Here is a 13926-nt window from a genome sequence, read left to right as displayed (position 1 = left end):
CAACAATACTGTTGTGGTGACACCCACTCATTTACAGATGTGGATAATATTACACATAAATAGCAAGACTCGGTTAGTCTGAGTGTGTGTTAACCAGAAGCCACCGAAGGCCGAGCCAAGAGCAGATATGTTCTCCAGCCAAAATTCTCTTACCTGACAACCATTATGTAAATATACTTTAAATATACTTTTCCTAATACACTTCTTATTGATCTACCTTTGTTTGTTGAGTCTTCATTTGTATTACCTTATACGTTAGTTGGTTCAACCTGCAAACATAACAGTTAGCGACAAAGATGAACGTCAAATATAACAAATACTAATCTGCTATATGCTAATTAAATACTCTGAAGTTACTAATTCTATCTTAAGAGATTCATGAAAATTAAATCCAGGAGTTGCAGAAACCGAGAATTTTGAAATGTTCAGCATTTTGCAAAGATGAAATCAGGATATTAGGTATCAAGCAAAAAAAATGTTACTCATGCACCAAATATTTTGAAACTTTGAAGAAACAACATTGCATGCATCACTTGAAATATCAAAAATATCAAAAAATTACTTTTTTAATTAATATTTCTTTCCTTTTAAACAAAAATATTCTTCAAACTGAAAAATATCATTATGGCTATAACATGTTTTATTGGTCTCCTGTTCACAAGAGATGATGGATACCCTCTGGAAGAATACCTGTTAACAATCACTAAATTCTGGTTGAACAAAATTAGAAAATTTACCGTTTTGTGCATCCAGAAATTAATTTTCACATGGTATAATTAAAAATGCAGGATTCAAATAAATAAAAAGTCGGCGGACCTGAAGAATTTTGGCCCCACTTTCTATTTAGATTATTTTAAAAAAGGCTAAATTACTTTAAAAAAGGCTAAATTTGCAAAACTTAGCGTGAAATCATCGGGTGGTTCTAAAATGGGTAATCGATTTACTAGAATGTTGCATTAAAAACTGAGCACCCTCTACAAATATTTAAATATTGACTTTTTTCCGTTTTTTTTTGGGGGGGGGGGATAATTTGATAGACTAGTATCCATTCAATAATAATCTGCTAAAAACAATTGAAAAAAGACAATAATAAAAAATATAGAGAGTGGGGTAAGATTCTTCAGATCTGCCAAAAAATCATTACAAAATATGTCATTTTATGTTAAATGAAAAATAATCATAATATAAATAATCATTAGATCAAACCAGTCTAAATATTGGGCAAAATCCCATTACCTTTCAAAGAAACATACAAGAATGACCATGGAAGTGTAACTGTGGCTGTTCATATAAGATTTATTTCAACAGCTAACACATTGAATCTTCTTAATATGATAAATAACACAGTAAAGATTAAGCTAGATTTTTTAAAATTATTTTAATAGCAAATCAAATAAACAAAACAAAATATATAGCAGACAAAAAACAGTTTGATAATAGGATGAAAACTTTGGTGAATGAAGAAAAACAATAAGATTTCCTATAGAATAATGTCTTACCTTTACAGGTGGATCTTGTTGGCGACAAAACTCGTTCACTTTAAGTTGAATGTCTAGTGAACATTCAGTCAAAATGATGCACTGAAAAAAAAAGGTGGGGGGAAAAAAATAAAAATTCAAGGGAAATTTTTTAACAGTTTTGAATCGAATTTATGAAAAGTTGAATCATTTAAATTCGGATTAAGATGATTGAAACAGCTTTGAAGTATGAAAAATCATTTATAGTCAAAAGAATGAATTCACTGTGAATACTGATTGGTATAGTTTTATGGCATATCAAGCCATTTTAAATTTAATGCCGAATCTAAATCAACAACAAAAATGAAGTTCACATTTGAACAGGTGAAAAGAAAATCTCACCAATTCTTATTAACCAACAGAATGAAAAATATATTTAATCAACAAATATGTTTTGCTAAAGCTGATATTTGCACAGTGGATAGAAGCGTCGAATCTCTACGGTTCCAGGTGAGAATTGTCTGAAGATAATGGTTTCAATACTACCCAAAGCAGGTTAGAGGATTAGTTGACCAAAACGTGGTGAGACAGCAACAACCATGGAAGACAGTTATTACTGGGGATACAGTTATGAGACTCCGCATTCCTATCCCGTCGTGATCAATCACCTTAAGAAGGTCAGAGGATGAGTTACTCGAAACATGGTGAAACAGCAATTATGAAGATGTGGATAACCGTCCGCAAAAAAATAAATCCTGGGAATCTTTATATTGAACTCTGGAACCCATACACAATTTCAAATAGAAACATTTATTTAATCCATGTCTAGCCAGCCATGATCAGGTAGAAGTTATTAGTTATTATCACTGTTAGTTAGGATTGAACTTTAATTCTCCAAAAAAGTGTCACTCAGAATCGATAGTTGATCAACACCTTCAACCATTATGCCATTAGTTCATATGGACTAATAATCAGATATAAGTGACAGTATTCTGGAGGCCGAAAATTTAATCGTTGCTATAAGCAATAATAACTTAAAATAATGAAGTGTAATTCTTCCTATAGATTATAACAACCGTAAATTATATAAAATAATTAACACTTCTACCTGGTATTATATAGGTTCCAGTGTTGGACATAATGATTTCCAAGTTCTAAAAGATGCATCTGAGGAAAGTCAAAGATTATATCTGCCAAAATGTTGTGAAAATAACAACCCAGATGAGAATTGTAATACAAATAATCCAGACCATCAATCCTTATCTAAAAAAAGAATCTGAAATATAATTCTTAACTTTTCTAAAAAGATTGGTTTATCAAAAAGTAATTTGTGAGACTTGAAAAAATATCTTACTAATCTTTGTTAATTTTGGAAAAATTACAGGAAGATAATTGAATTAATTTATTGTGCAACCAACCTCCAATGCTAGTGGCCAATCAAAATCAGTCATTTACAAAAATAAAGTAGAAGTGAGAGAGGAGGAGGAGGAAGGTAGCAAAGTTATTTCATGATGTTATCATACAAATGTTTTCACTTGCAGCTACATATCCAAAGAAAATAAAAAGGAAGAAAAAAAGAATGATTGTATTAATTGAGACATTTCTGGAAGAAGTACAAATTTTAAGTATAAAAGTATGAAAATGGTTAAAAAGAATGCAAGCAAAGTGTTGAAATGAAAACTGAGGGGAAATGAATAGGTCAACGAGTGCTAAAATAAGAGATGCTTGGAAGTTGAATAGCATTAGTAAGATGTCAAAAGATAAAGTTAGATTTTGTTATGTATTTAAAAAATGATGGATTATAGAAGAAGGAACACATTTTTTTTTATTAAAAAAAAAAAATGGAAAAAATTCAAAGGTTAAAAAATATGAAATATTTTTTTGTTATTGTTTATTTTATTTCAGAGTAAAGTGTTAAAAATTAAGGGCCCTTGTTTGGGGCTAACACTTGATTTTTATATAAAATACATAGATGTTCAACTAAACGTTGAGTAATTAAAGATACAAAAAAATAATCATTTCCTCTCCACCAATTAACCATTTAAATATGTTACAGTATATCTTTCTTGTGGCTTCTTATTCTTGCCAGATTCCAGGACAAGAACTCATCTAGTCTGGTGGACTATCTAGTTTAGTTCTGTTATGAGAGAAGGAACACCATTCCTCATATAAGCCATAACAAGGGGATCTTATCTGAGCTTTGAATACTAAGTTATTTTGAATATTTGGTCAGGGTTTACTAGTAGGGGAAATATCTTCATACCAGATTATCTTGAAAAACTCTTGTACAGAGAATCTGAAAACAATTGAAAACCAATGTCTAATAGGTATTTAAGTTTCTCTCTTTTTCTTTTTTTCTTCCAATTTTTTTCATCATTTTTTTTTTTTCAAGCTGGGGATGGGGCATCCCACTGAATGCTGCTGTATTTGATATTCAAATTTTTACTTATTGTCCAGTGGAGATATTTACACATGCCATTGTCGAAACTTACAACTGGATGTCAGGTGGCTCACATTTTCTGAATATGTGATAGCGTTGTTGGATGTAACAATGATGATGATGATGGAAAAAGAGCATTAAGAAAGGCTGTTATGGTATTGATTTAATAGATACACATATTTATTTGTGAATATTGAAAAAGAAGAAATCTGTTTTCTTTCATGGTAATTTGTGCTGACATAAATGGCCATTCAAAAAAAAAAAACACTAGCTAAAACGTTGACATTTGGAATATGAAGATATCTTGAAAAAATGTCAGAAATGGCACCTTTTGAGCGATTTGATAAATTCCATCTGAATAGGCCACCCTTGTTAAGAAAAACCGTTAACCAAATTCTGGGATGGTCAAAATTTATTGGTGGGTCACCTGAAATATAGGCCAGATATTTTGAGTTTCTTTGGATAAGGAAAAACAAGATGGTGGATACAAATTCAAGTGTCTATTAATTATTGTATGGGAATTTGATTACCTCCAAAAGATAACCAAATTATTTATTTTTTTACTCAAACGAAATGGCATTTGGAAAAACCCTTTGTTATGCAAAGGAAACAAGAAGAGGAAAGACCCTTCCATGTGAGTGATGGTGAAAGGTAGAGACTCAATGGAGGGTGAAGGCAATGGACCCTCCTGTTGAGTGACAATCAGAGATATAGATTTGAGGAAGAAGAAAAGGAAATTTTTTTAGAGCCTGATAATTTCAAAAACTGCCTGAGATTGGTTTTCTAGGAACTGTGAAATGAAATTCTGGGGATCATTGTTGGCGTCCTTCCATCTAGATAGATGGAAAATCATGCCTGAAGGTTGTCATGAGTGGTGGCAACTGTTACTGTGACTGAGCAGACCGATGCAGAAGTGGCAGATTTTGTTGCACTTCCCACAGGTATACCCTCTGTCATGCTTTGCCAATGCTGCTGCTGATGCTGTCCTTTTGCTCCTGCCTATCTTCTCCTCCCACTGTTCATCTCTTCTCTCCTCAATCAGCCGGACACATTTCTTGACTTTGATCTTCCAGGAGACACAGTCCGCTGCATAGGATTCGAGGTCAGCAGGGTTGATGTTGCCGGATTTTAAATCCCTTTTGCACACATCCTTAAATCTGAGGAGTCGTCTACTGGGTGATCTGCTGCCGGCTAAGAGCTCGCCATGCAGGATATCTTTGGGGATTCGCCCATCCTGCATGCAAACGACGTGCCCCAGCCAGCGCAGATATCTCTGGAAGAGGAGGGCAAACATGCTTGGAAGATTTGCTTTGGCAAGAATGTCTTTGTTCAGAACGCGGCTCTTCCATGTAATGCCTAAGATCTTTCTTAGATTGTGCAGATGGTTTGCTAGGAACTGTGAAATGAAATGCTGGGATCGGAAGTGGGCTTAATCCCACCTGATTTTACAAATAGAAGCTGCCAGTCCCAGAGCATTTGTATTTAGACTCAGAAGCTTATGAAAGATCAGAGTTTTGTAACTTTCAGTGAATGATTATTTTTTTTTTATAAGGAAATAAATGACCACTGGTTTTTCTTTATTTGTCAATTGCCTGATGAATTGAAGGTGCAGTTGATTTCAGGTCCGCCCAGATGGTGAAGATACAGACCAAGCCATTGTGAAAAGAGAACTCAGCATGATGTTGAAGTGACATACAGCCAGCCAAAGTAAACAGTGTTGCCACACAGACTTAAGGTTGTGCACGTTTTGTGTGTTCCAAGCATCTGGGCAGTATTTTCCAGTAATCAGTGAGAGTCTGGTCACCTTTTAAGAGTCCACTACTAGACAGAGTTAAAGGTGTAGCCATCGAGACCTAGGGATAGTGCCCAAGTGGTACATGTAAGGTCAGGTTGGGTTACACCTAAAACAAAACATAAACAATAAAAGTAAATGGAGTATATATGTCTATCACCAAAACTCATCACTTACCCCACAATTACCTCTAAGTTGTCTTAACTGTTTTTTCTGTATTCACCCCAAAATTGCTACTAAGATGTAAACGGCAATCGAGAATTAGGGACCATGCCTACAGGACCCTCTAGGTAGGGAGTTGAGCAGCAAGATATCTGTTCATATTGCATTTAAATTTCTCCATGTTAGTAGAGTCATGGAAGAAGTCAACACAAAGATAATTCCAAAGTCTAACGGAAGAAACTTTCAAAGTAGAAGGCTTTCCGGCATCTGGAGATCTCTACAGTGAAGGGGAAGGATTTTGTTGCTTGTTTAGTTGGCTGGAGGAATTTTTGTTGTGGGGACACCAGTGCTATGAGTTCACATAGAACACATTCCATTAAAGTACTTGTGAAACAAGCACAGGGATGCAACGTTATGGTGATGGGACTCGGGTTGGAGTTTAGTTCACAGTGCAGGACCTATTTCAGATAATTTATTCAAAAACAGTTAAGCATCAAGAAATATCTATGATTTAGATAGTTGACCTATATGCTATTCAATGTGTATAAACAACAGATTTAGACATGAAAATAAAATCATTTGTGAATGTTCCATAGATGCATTTTTGTAAGATCGTTTCAGTTGTTTTGTTGTTGTTGTTGTTGTTGTTGTTTCAATCATCAGGTGCTCATTAACAAATGCCAGACACATGAATTTCATAATAGTTGTGAACTAAAGTCAGTTCAAATGATTTCAAACCAGACTCAGCATGAAACTTACAAACAACTAACATTTTTACATTCTTTAAATTGTTATGCCTGGTGCCATCAGATCAGGCTGTCTGAAGATATCGGCTCCCTGACAAAAATGCACCAAACATTGATGTTCTTGTTTTTTTCCTTTGGAAATCTCAATCATGTTCTGAAAAGTCAAAACCAATTTTCGTCTACAAAACAACCAAACCATGAAGTTGTAAGTTAAAAAAAATATTAAGCATAAAAACTTTTCCAAAATAACTGGATTCATCATTAAATAACTCGAAAAGGGTTGATATGCCATAAAATAAAACAATCAAACAAAACTCTGTAAATATTTGAAGATATAAAGAACTTGAAACATCAAAACATTTTACAAAATTTCTGGATCAGCATTAAATAACCCAAAAAGGGTTGATATGCCATAAAACAAATCAACCAAACCAAACCTTGGCCTCAATTTCCAAAGTCTCTCAAGATATTCCAGTTTCCTTCAATGTGTCCTTCAGGCAATCTTTGTAGATTTCCTTTGGTTTATGCACACTCAGCATAGAAAAAAACTTTTTTTTCTCTCAGATTTAATGATTATGACAGTGACGTTCGAGTTGTGTAAGACCATGGAATTTTCCGATTCTTGTAAGTAAAACAAAGCAACGAAACAAAACTCTGAATAAATACTTGAAGAACTTGAAACATAAAAAATTTTTGACAAAATTTCTGGATTCAACATTAAATAACCCTCAAAACGGTTGATATGCCGTAAACAACCTAACACATTATGACTATTTTTTTCAATAACCTTCCTGATAATTCTTTCATTGTCTTTAAAAGTCCTTTTATTTTGAAAAATTCACAATGGAAGAATTCACATCTTGTTACAAATTATATGCTAATTGTGTATACTTAAAATTGGTGAGGATACAATTTGAGTCACAGTTCAAATTTTTTTCTCTAACTTCCACACAAAATGCATTATAAGTTGATAACGACAAAACACTTTATACACTGATCATAGCTGATTTATGCACTAATAATGTTGGGAAAGGTATGAACCTACAACTTCCCCCCTAAGCTATGGCTAAAATAGTGACTGCATACTTCTTGCAATACAAATGAGTCTGACTCAATTCTCCTTGACCTTTTGGTTCATTTCTAGTGAATGTAAAATTTTATATTTTGTGCAAATAATGTTCCAACCTAGAGTGCCCATATTAAAAACCAACTTTATGTCTAACTCAGCCCTCTTGGGGAGGCAAGTAAATAGGAAGTCAATTCTCTCATTTGTGTGCTCTAAATATTTTTACATCAAAATTACACCATTCTCTACTATGGTAATTTATGCACTAATAATGTTGGGAAAGGTATGAACCTACCCCCCCCCTGGTTAAAAATAGTGACTAGTGTTAATTGAATTGTTGTATACATTGAACTGTTTGTAATAGATGTTTTAAAATTGAATAACCTCACAGAGAGTTGACTTGCTATTTAACAGACAACTCAAACTAACCCAGCAACGGAAGAAAGCATAGAAAATATTTGTTTTCTTATTTCTAGATGACAAATTCAAATTCAAGAGAGAACAAAATTTGTCTGCCAATTTTACACATGCATTTGGTTTTGTGTCATAAAACTTTTCAGAAGACAATGAGTCACAAAGTTTATGATACAAATGATGAATTACAGATGAAATAAGCCATATATGACACTATTCAAGTCTCCATGAAGAAGTTTTTCTCATGGAGGCCAATTTCAGTCATTTTTCAAAGTAAGGTGATATGGCTTGTCATACCATTTTTCTAGGTGAAAATTTAATGGAGAATTAAAAAAAAAAACTGTCAAAAATACAAAAATCTGGCTAGTTTTAGAGACATTCTAGTACTTTCAAAGTGTGTCAGATCGCTAAATTGAAAATTCGTATTTTGACTGATTTTCCAAACATAATAAAACCATAGTCTTTATACTGATTTTTTTTACTAGGAACTTAAAATTGAAATTGAAAATAAGATACTTTTTTAAAGATGCTGGAAGATTTACTGATTATTAAATTCAGAAATAACATGTACGATCATACAGGTGCAAATAAAATAAGTCACTTTATAAAGAAAAACCGTTAATCAAGCAGTGTATGACAATCTTATCCCTAAGGCAATGTTGAATGATATGCTTCAGTTTTGAAGCCAGTGCAACATCACTTAAGTGTTCACCGAGTTTCTGAATATGATGAACAGGTTTCTGGTTGTAGTTGTCATTGCCAACCCATTTCACAATCAGTTTATCTCTCTGCCCAGAGAAGCGGTGTAAGGGCCACTTAATTGATCCGATCGAACTGCATACGATATTTGAATGTGAACTACCATCAAAATGGCTTTTTGATAATGTTGTACCACAACAACAGCATGAAATAAAGCGAACAACAATTCAACTCTTGTGTTCAATGTAGTCAAACAATCTAACGTCATTATCATAACAAATGTAAAATATGTCTAAGTAGTATATACTATGGGAATTTCCTAGAGCTTCAATTCTATGATTTTGTACCTTGGACATAATTCATTAGTTTTCCAGCATTTTCCTAGCATACACACCATTGCATTTTTTCAGAAAATTTGAAAATTTAACCTGGATGATAAATTAATGTGTAGTCAATAAATACAATACTGCCATAAATACCGGTAAGAAACTTTTCTATGAGTTGGATTTTTTATTTAAACTTATTTAGAGTCTATGATTTAATTTATCAAAAAAAAATATTTTCGGCTTCAAAAATCCTCTACAAAATTAGTTGTAACTTTTCCTGATTGCATCAGATTTTGATAAAACTGGTGTTTTCTGATCAATGGATAGTATTTTTGAATTGAAATGACTAATATTTCACACTTCATGTATGCATTAGAGACTATGTGGGCCTTTTAAAGCAAAAAAGTGTAAAATTTGGAAAAAGTTTTTAACAAATCGTCAATCATTCTTGTATGACAAACCCCCAATAAGCGCTTCTGGTCTAGTTTTTTTTTTTTTTTTTTTTCTTTGCTGAATTCAATCTGTATATGGTACTTTCTTGCTTGAATGCTTTATTTTGTGTCTTGGGTAAGTGAAATTTGAAATAGGACATTTTTTTCTGATAGCCTTAAAAAAATTTTGTCACAAATTTAGGCCCATTTTTTGCTAATTTTTCACACAAATGGTGATCTAGCTCGAAAAATGTAAGTTAGAACGAAGTAAACCCTATATGATTTTGAAAGCGAAACTTATTGGCTACAAACCTAACCACATGCCTAAGTCTGTGCTTGTGAAGGGTGGCTGAAAATAATTTTGGCTTCCCATGAGAAAAATTTCTTCATGGAGACTTGAATAGTGTCATATTGATAGCAAAACTGTAGCATTCAAAGCTGGTGACGTTACCACTGTACCAACGTGACACGCATATGAACTGATTAAAAATAAAGATGAATGTACAAAATTGTATAACGATTTTTTCAATTTTTACTGATTTTTGACCCCATAAAATTATTTTAACCAGCTAAAGACCCATAAAAGAACGGTACATAAAAATCCAATCATTTGGGGCCCCTAGCACTGCTCTGTAACTTTTAGCTTCGGAAGAGACAGAGTTTGAAAATATGGAGACAGACAGACAGACATAGTGGGTTTTATAAATTAGATTAACAAATCTCTTGATTCAGTAAAATTCTTATTTTAAAACTTTGAAAGAAGTAAATTAAATAGGGAAGGTCATAATGCTACTAATAAAGATGTGCCCAGCTAAAAAGTTGAATGAAAACTAAATCTTTTAGAGAATAAAATGAAACTATTAAATTAATCATGGCACTTAGTAATTGTAGTATACATCTTCATTGAGACAATTAATTTCATTCATAAAGATAACAAAATGAGTGTCTCTTTGGCTCAGTTTTTTATGGAATTTTTTTAAAAAAATATTTTATGCAATCACATAATTATTTTTAACTTATTAATTTCATATTGGTAAAATGTTTATTCTTTTTAGTGTTAATATTTTTTTAAATATAAAATTGATAAAAATAAAAACTCTCCTTCCAAAAGCTAAAAAAAAAATTACATTTCTAAATTCAGTCATACTTATTTATAACTTAACATAAAAACAAGCAACAGTAACTTAACCGATCTCCGGTTTTAAGGTCAAAGGTTAAAGATAAAATTAAAGGGAACCAACCGCTTGACTGACATAGCAAATACTGCAGATGAGATGGTCACATCTAGAAAGATATTTTATTCAATTTTTATTTTCACTTATTTTCAGTTTTTCTATGCAACTGATATATATTAGAGTAAATACTTAAAAGTAAAGGTTTCGATAGAGGGAAATATTCCTACATCTGACCACAAATTGGTTTTTGTTTTAAAAAAAAAGAAAAGAAAAGAAAAATCTGCTTTGACTTAATTAAAAGACAGATATTTGTCTGCTTGATTTCTGATTGCCAACAACGATCACATATTTACAAATCAGAATCCAGCTACACTGACGACTTTTAAAAAGAGACATTCTAAATTATATTTCTTTTAGTTTATCTGTGTAGCTATTCATTTCATCTTTTCTCAGAACCTATGAGGCTGATCTGGCTGAAATTTTGTATGGATCTTTGTTATAACAAGGTGTAGCGAACTAAGTATTATGGTATCTGTTCTGTGTACAGTAAGAGATTTAAAGGGATTAATAGGGATTAGTATTTAATGCAAAAATGAGCACACATTTCACCATATAATCTTATAATTTGGCATAAAGAACTCACTAACTCAACGGGTTATACGTTCTCTCCATTTTTAACAGGCTAAAAGTTTAGTTTATCCAATAATAAAGAAACCAGATTTAGGCTAATCTTTAATATTCATTGTGTACAGTGCTCTGGAGGTGCACTACAACTCCTCAAAAGTGCATAAGATGCACAATTGTTAGAAAAATAATTAAATCATGTATGGATTCTTGGGGTAAAAAAAAAAAATCGAATTTTTTCTAAAAAAAAACAATTTTAACATATAAAGAAATAAAATAAAATAATATAGATGAGTGTATGCATGAAAAATGTTTCAAAAAGTTATAAGAGCTGTGTTAGACACAAAGTTCAAAAATGTTCCTAACTTTGTTGTTGTTGTTGTTGTTGTTGTTAATAACTTTGTGGTCGTTTACCAAGTTAGTTGGTAGAAATCCGATTTCAATGAAACCAAGCTCAGAGAAACACAGTGTTTGAAGTGTGGTAGGTGTCTGACTGAGGGTGTTAACTTGGTTGTGTGTCTGAACAGTTTCCAGGTGTAACTTATTGTGGGAATCACATAAAAAAAGTTGTAAAATTGTTCAAATGATTAGGCATATCAGTGCTTCTTTTATTGTGTCATCGTGTCAATATCTTCGTTAAGGATGGCATGTTAGATCATACTCCACAAACACAAAAAATTTTCATTGCTTATTTTTATTGTAGGTACATGCTGACATTACCTTATTCTTACACTTGTTTCTTTATGTTCTATGAGTGCCCTACCCATCTGCTCAGTTGGAGCAAGTACACAGCTTAGTGAGAAACTTTGCTTTGATGCTTTTTTCATCACCAATAGTATTTCTCAAAATAATTTTTATACATTTCTTCTATGAACAACAAATTTTTATTTTTCGATTCCACCTTTAACTCACAACATGTCAAAACACATTCAGCCTTGAATTTCAGAAATATATTCTCATCTTAACCTACATTCTATCAGCTAACTTTGGTAATCCCAGCTTTTATGAGAATGATTACAAATTATCATCATTATTATAATTAGCACTATTATTGGTCCATCGACTTAATCGAATTTGAACCTAAGAATTCACCTTTGTCCGTTCATCCCAAAAATTTTCAATGACTACTCATTATATTTTTCTGAAATTTTACATAAAGTTACAACTAAGCTAAGGAGGAAATGTAACATTCTCGGATTTTTTTATAAGAATTTTGGTTGTGTCCTCAGGGGGTCAAAATGGCCAAAAATAACACTTTTTGGGACATAAAATATTTTCTGACTATTAGATTTTTTTGATAATTATCCAAAAGCAAGATCATGTTGATATACATCTGAAAACGTAATATTTGACCCTAAGAAAATTTTGGTTGATTCCCCAGGGGGTCAAAAGGGGTCAAAATTGCCAAAAATAGCATTTTTTTGATACATAAAATATTTTCTGACCATTAGATTTTGCTGAAAATTACCCCAAAGCAAGATTACATGGATATACATCTGGAAACATATATTTTATCCTGGGAAAATTTTGGTTTCATCCCCACGGGATTAAAAGGGGTTAAAAAAATGTGGATATTTTAAAAATCAAAATGAAAAATTCTGGTTTATTTTGGTTTATTTGTACTTATTGATAAAATTTGTAAGTTATTTCCCTTTGATTGCTAATTTTTAAAAAATTTTGTTCTTACTTACCTGCCTCCCCACGAGGGCAGAGTTAAGGTCGGTTATTAATATGGGAAAATCTAGCTCCCCAAAAAGGGGAACTCTGGATAGGTACAAATATTATAATTGCCTCAGTCTAGAAGGATAGTAATTTCTATGTTGAATTTGAATGAAAATTATTTGGTACTTATGCATTATACGGACGGCGCCATTGTTAGGGGTGATAACTTTAATTTCTGCTCGGAATAGTTACAATACAACCCCTCCTATTTTAAATAATAGGTTTCTAAATAATAACATTAAAAAAGAGCATCACACTTAAACTTTGCATTTACCAAAAAAAGTCATTGAATTGTTTTCGTGTCTAAATTTAATAAAACAATTTCCTCTTGGTCAAATATTATACAAAATAAATAACACCAAAATATTTAAAAATCAAAAGTTATTGCATAAAAATGTATTAAAATATAATTGTAAAAACATTTATTGAAAAAAATACATGTTTTGTATTAAAGCAACATTACTTGGCCTTTTGGCTAAGAGTAAAGTGTAGTATCTGTTCTGATACACATCCTCTTTTTTGTCCTCAGTCAATGGAGGAGAAATCTTTCTAGACTGAAACAATTTTTATTTTTGTTCCTTTCCCCTCGAAGAATGTTGGAACTTTTTCAAACAATTTAACATAAGAAAATAGGATTTTAATAAAAATTAAAGCAACATTGAATTTTTTTTCAAACACTTTTCAAACATTTTTTTAAATTGATGCATCATTGGATTTTTTTTCAAACAATTTAACAGAAAGAAGTCGCCATAAAAGAAAAATAGAATTTTAATAAAAAGTTGCTTGAATTAAAATAAACTATAACAAAATATAGTTTTAATTATTGTCAATGTTGAATTAGGTTGAAAAGTTGTGCCTCCTATCGGTTGTTC

At 32.0% G+C, this 13926-nt stretch overlaps 1 protein-coding gene across 5 annotated transcripts in view; it reads right to left on the bottom strand.

Annotated features, from left to right (window-relative positions):
• Positions 1-13926, bottom strand: part of LOC145292185 (ubiquitin-like modifier-activating enzyme 6) — a 577203-nt gene that overhangs the window by 72621 nt on the left and 490656 nt on the right. For all 5 annotated transcript variants that reach the window (XM_080138474.1, XM_080138476.1, XM_080138473.1 and 2 more), the window contains one exon: positions 1500-1580. In XM_080138474.1, the coding sequence (XP_079994600.1) occupies positions 1500-1580 (81 nt within the window). The remainder of the gene's footprint in view (positions 1-1499; positions 1581-13926) is intronic.

Source organism: Euprymna scolopes, chromosome 13 (genome assembly GCF_053919585.1).
Source record: "Euprymna scolopes isolate OS-2025 chromosome 13, ASM5391958v1, whole genome shotgun sequence".
NCBI lineage: Eukaryota > Metazoa > Mollusca > Cephalopoda > Sepiida > Sepiolidae > Euprymna > Euprymna scolopes.
This window is presented reverse-complemented; position numbering and strand designations above follow the sequence as displayed.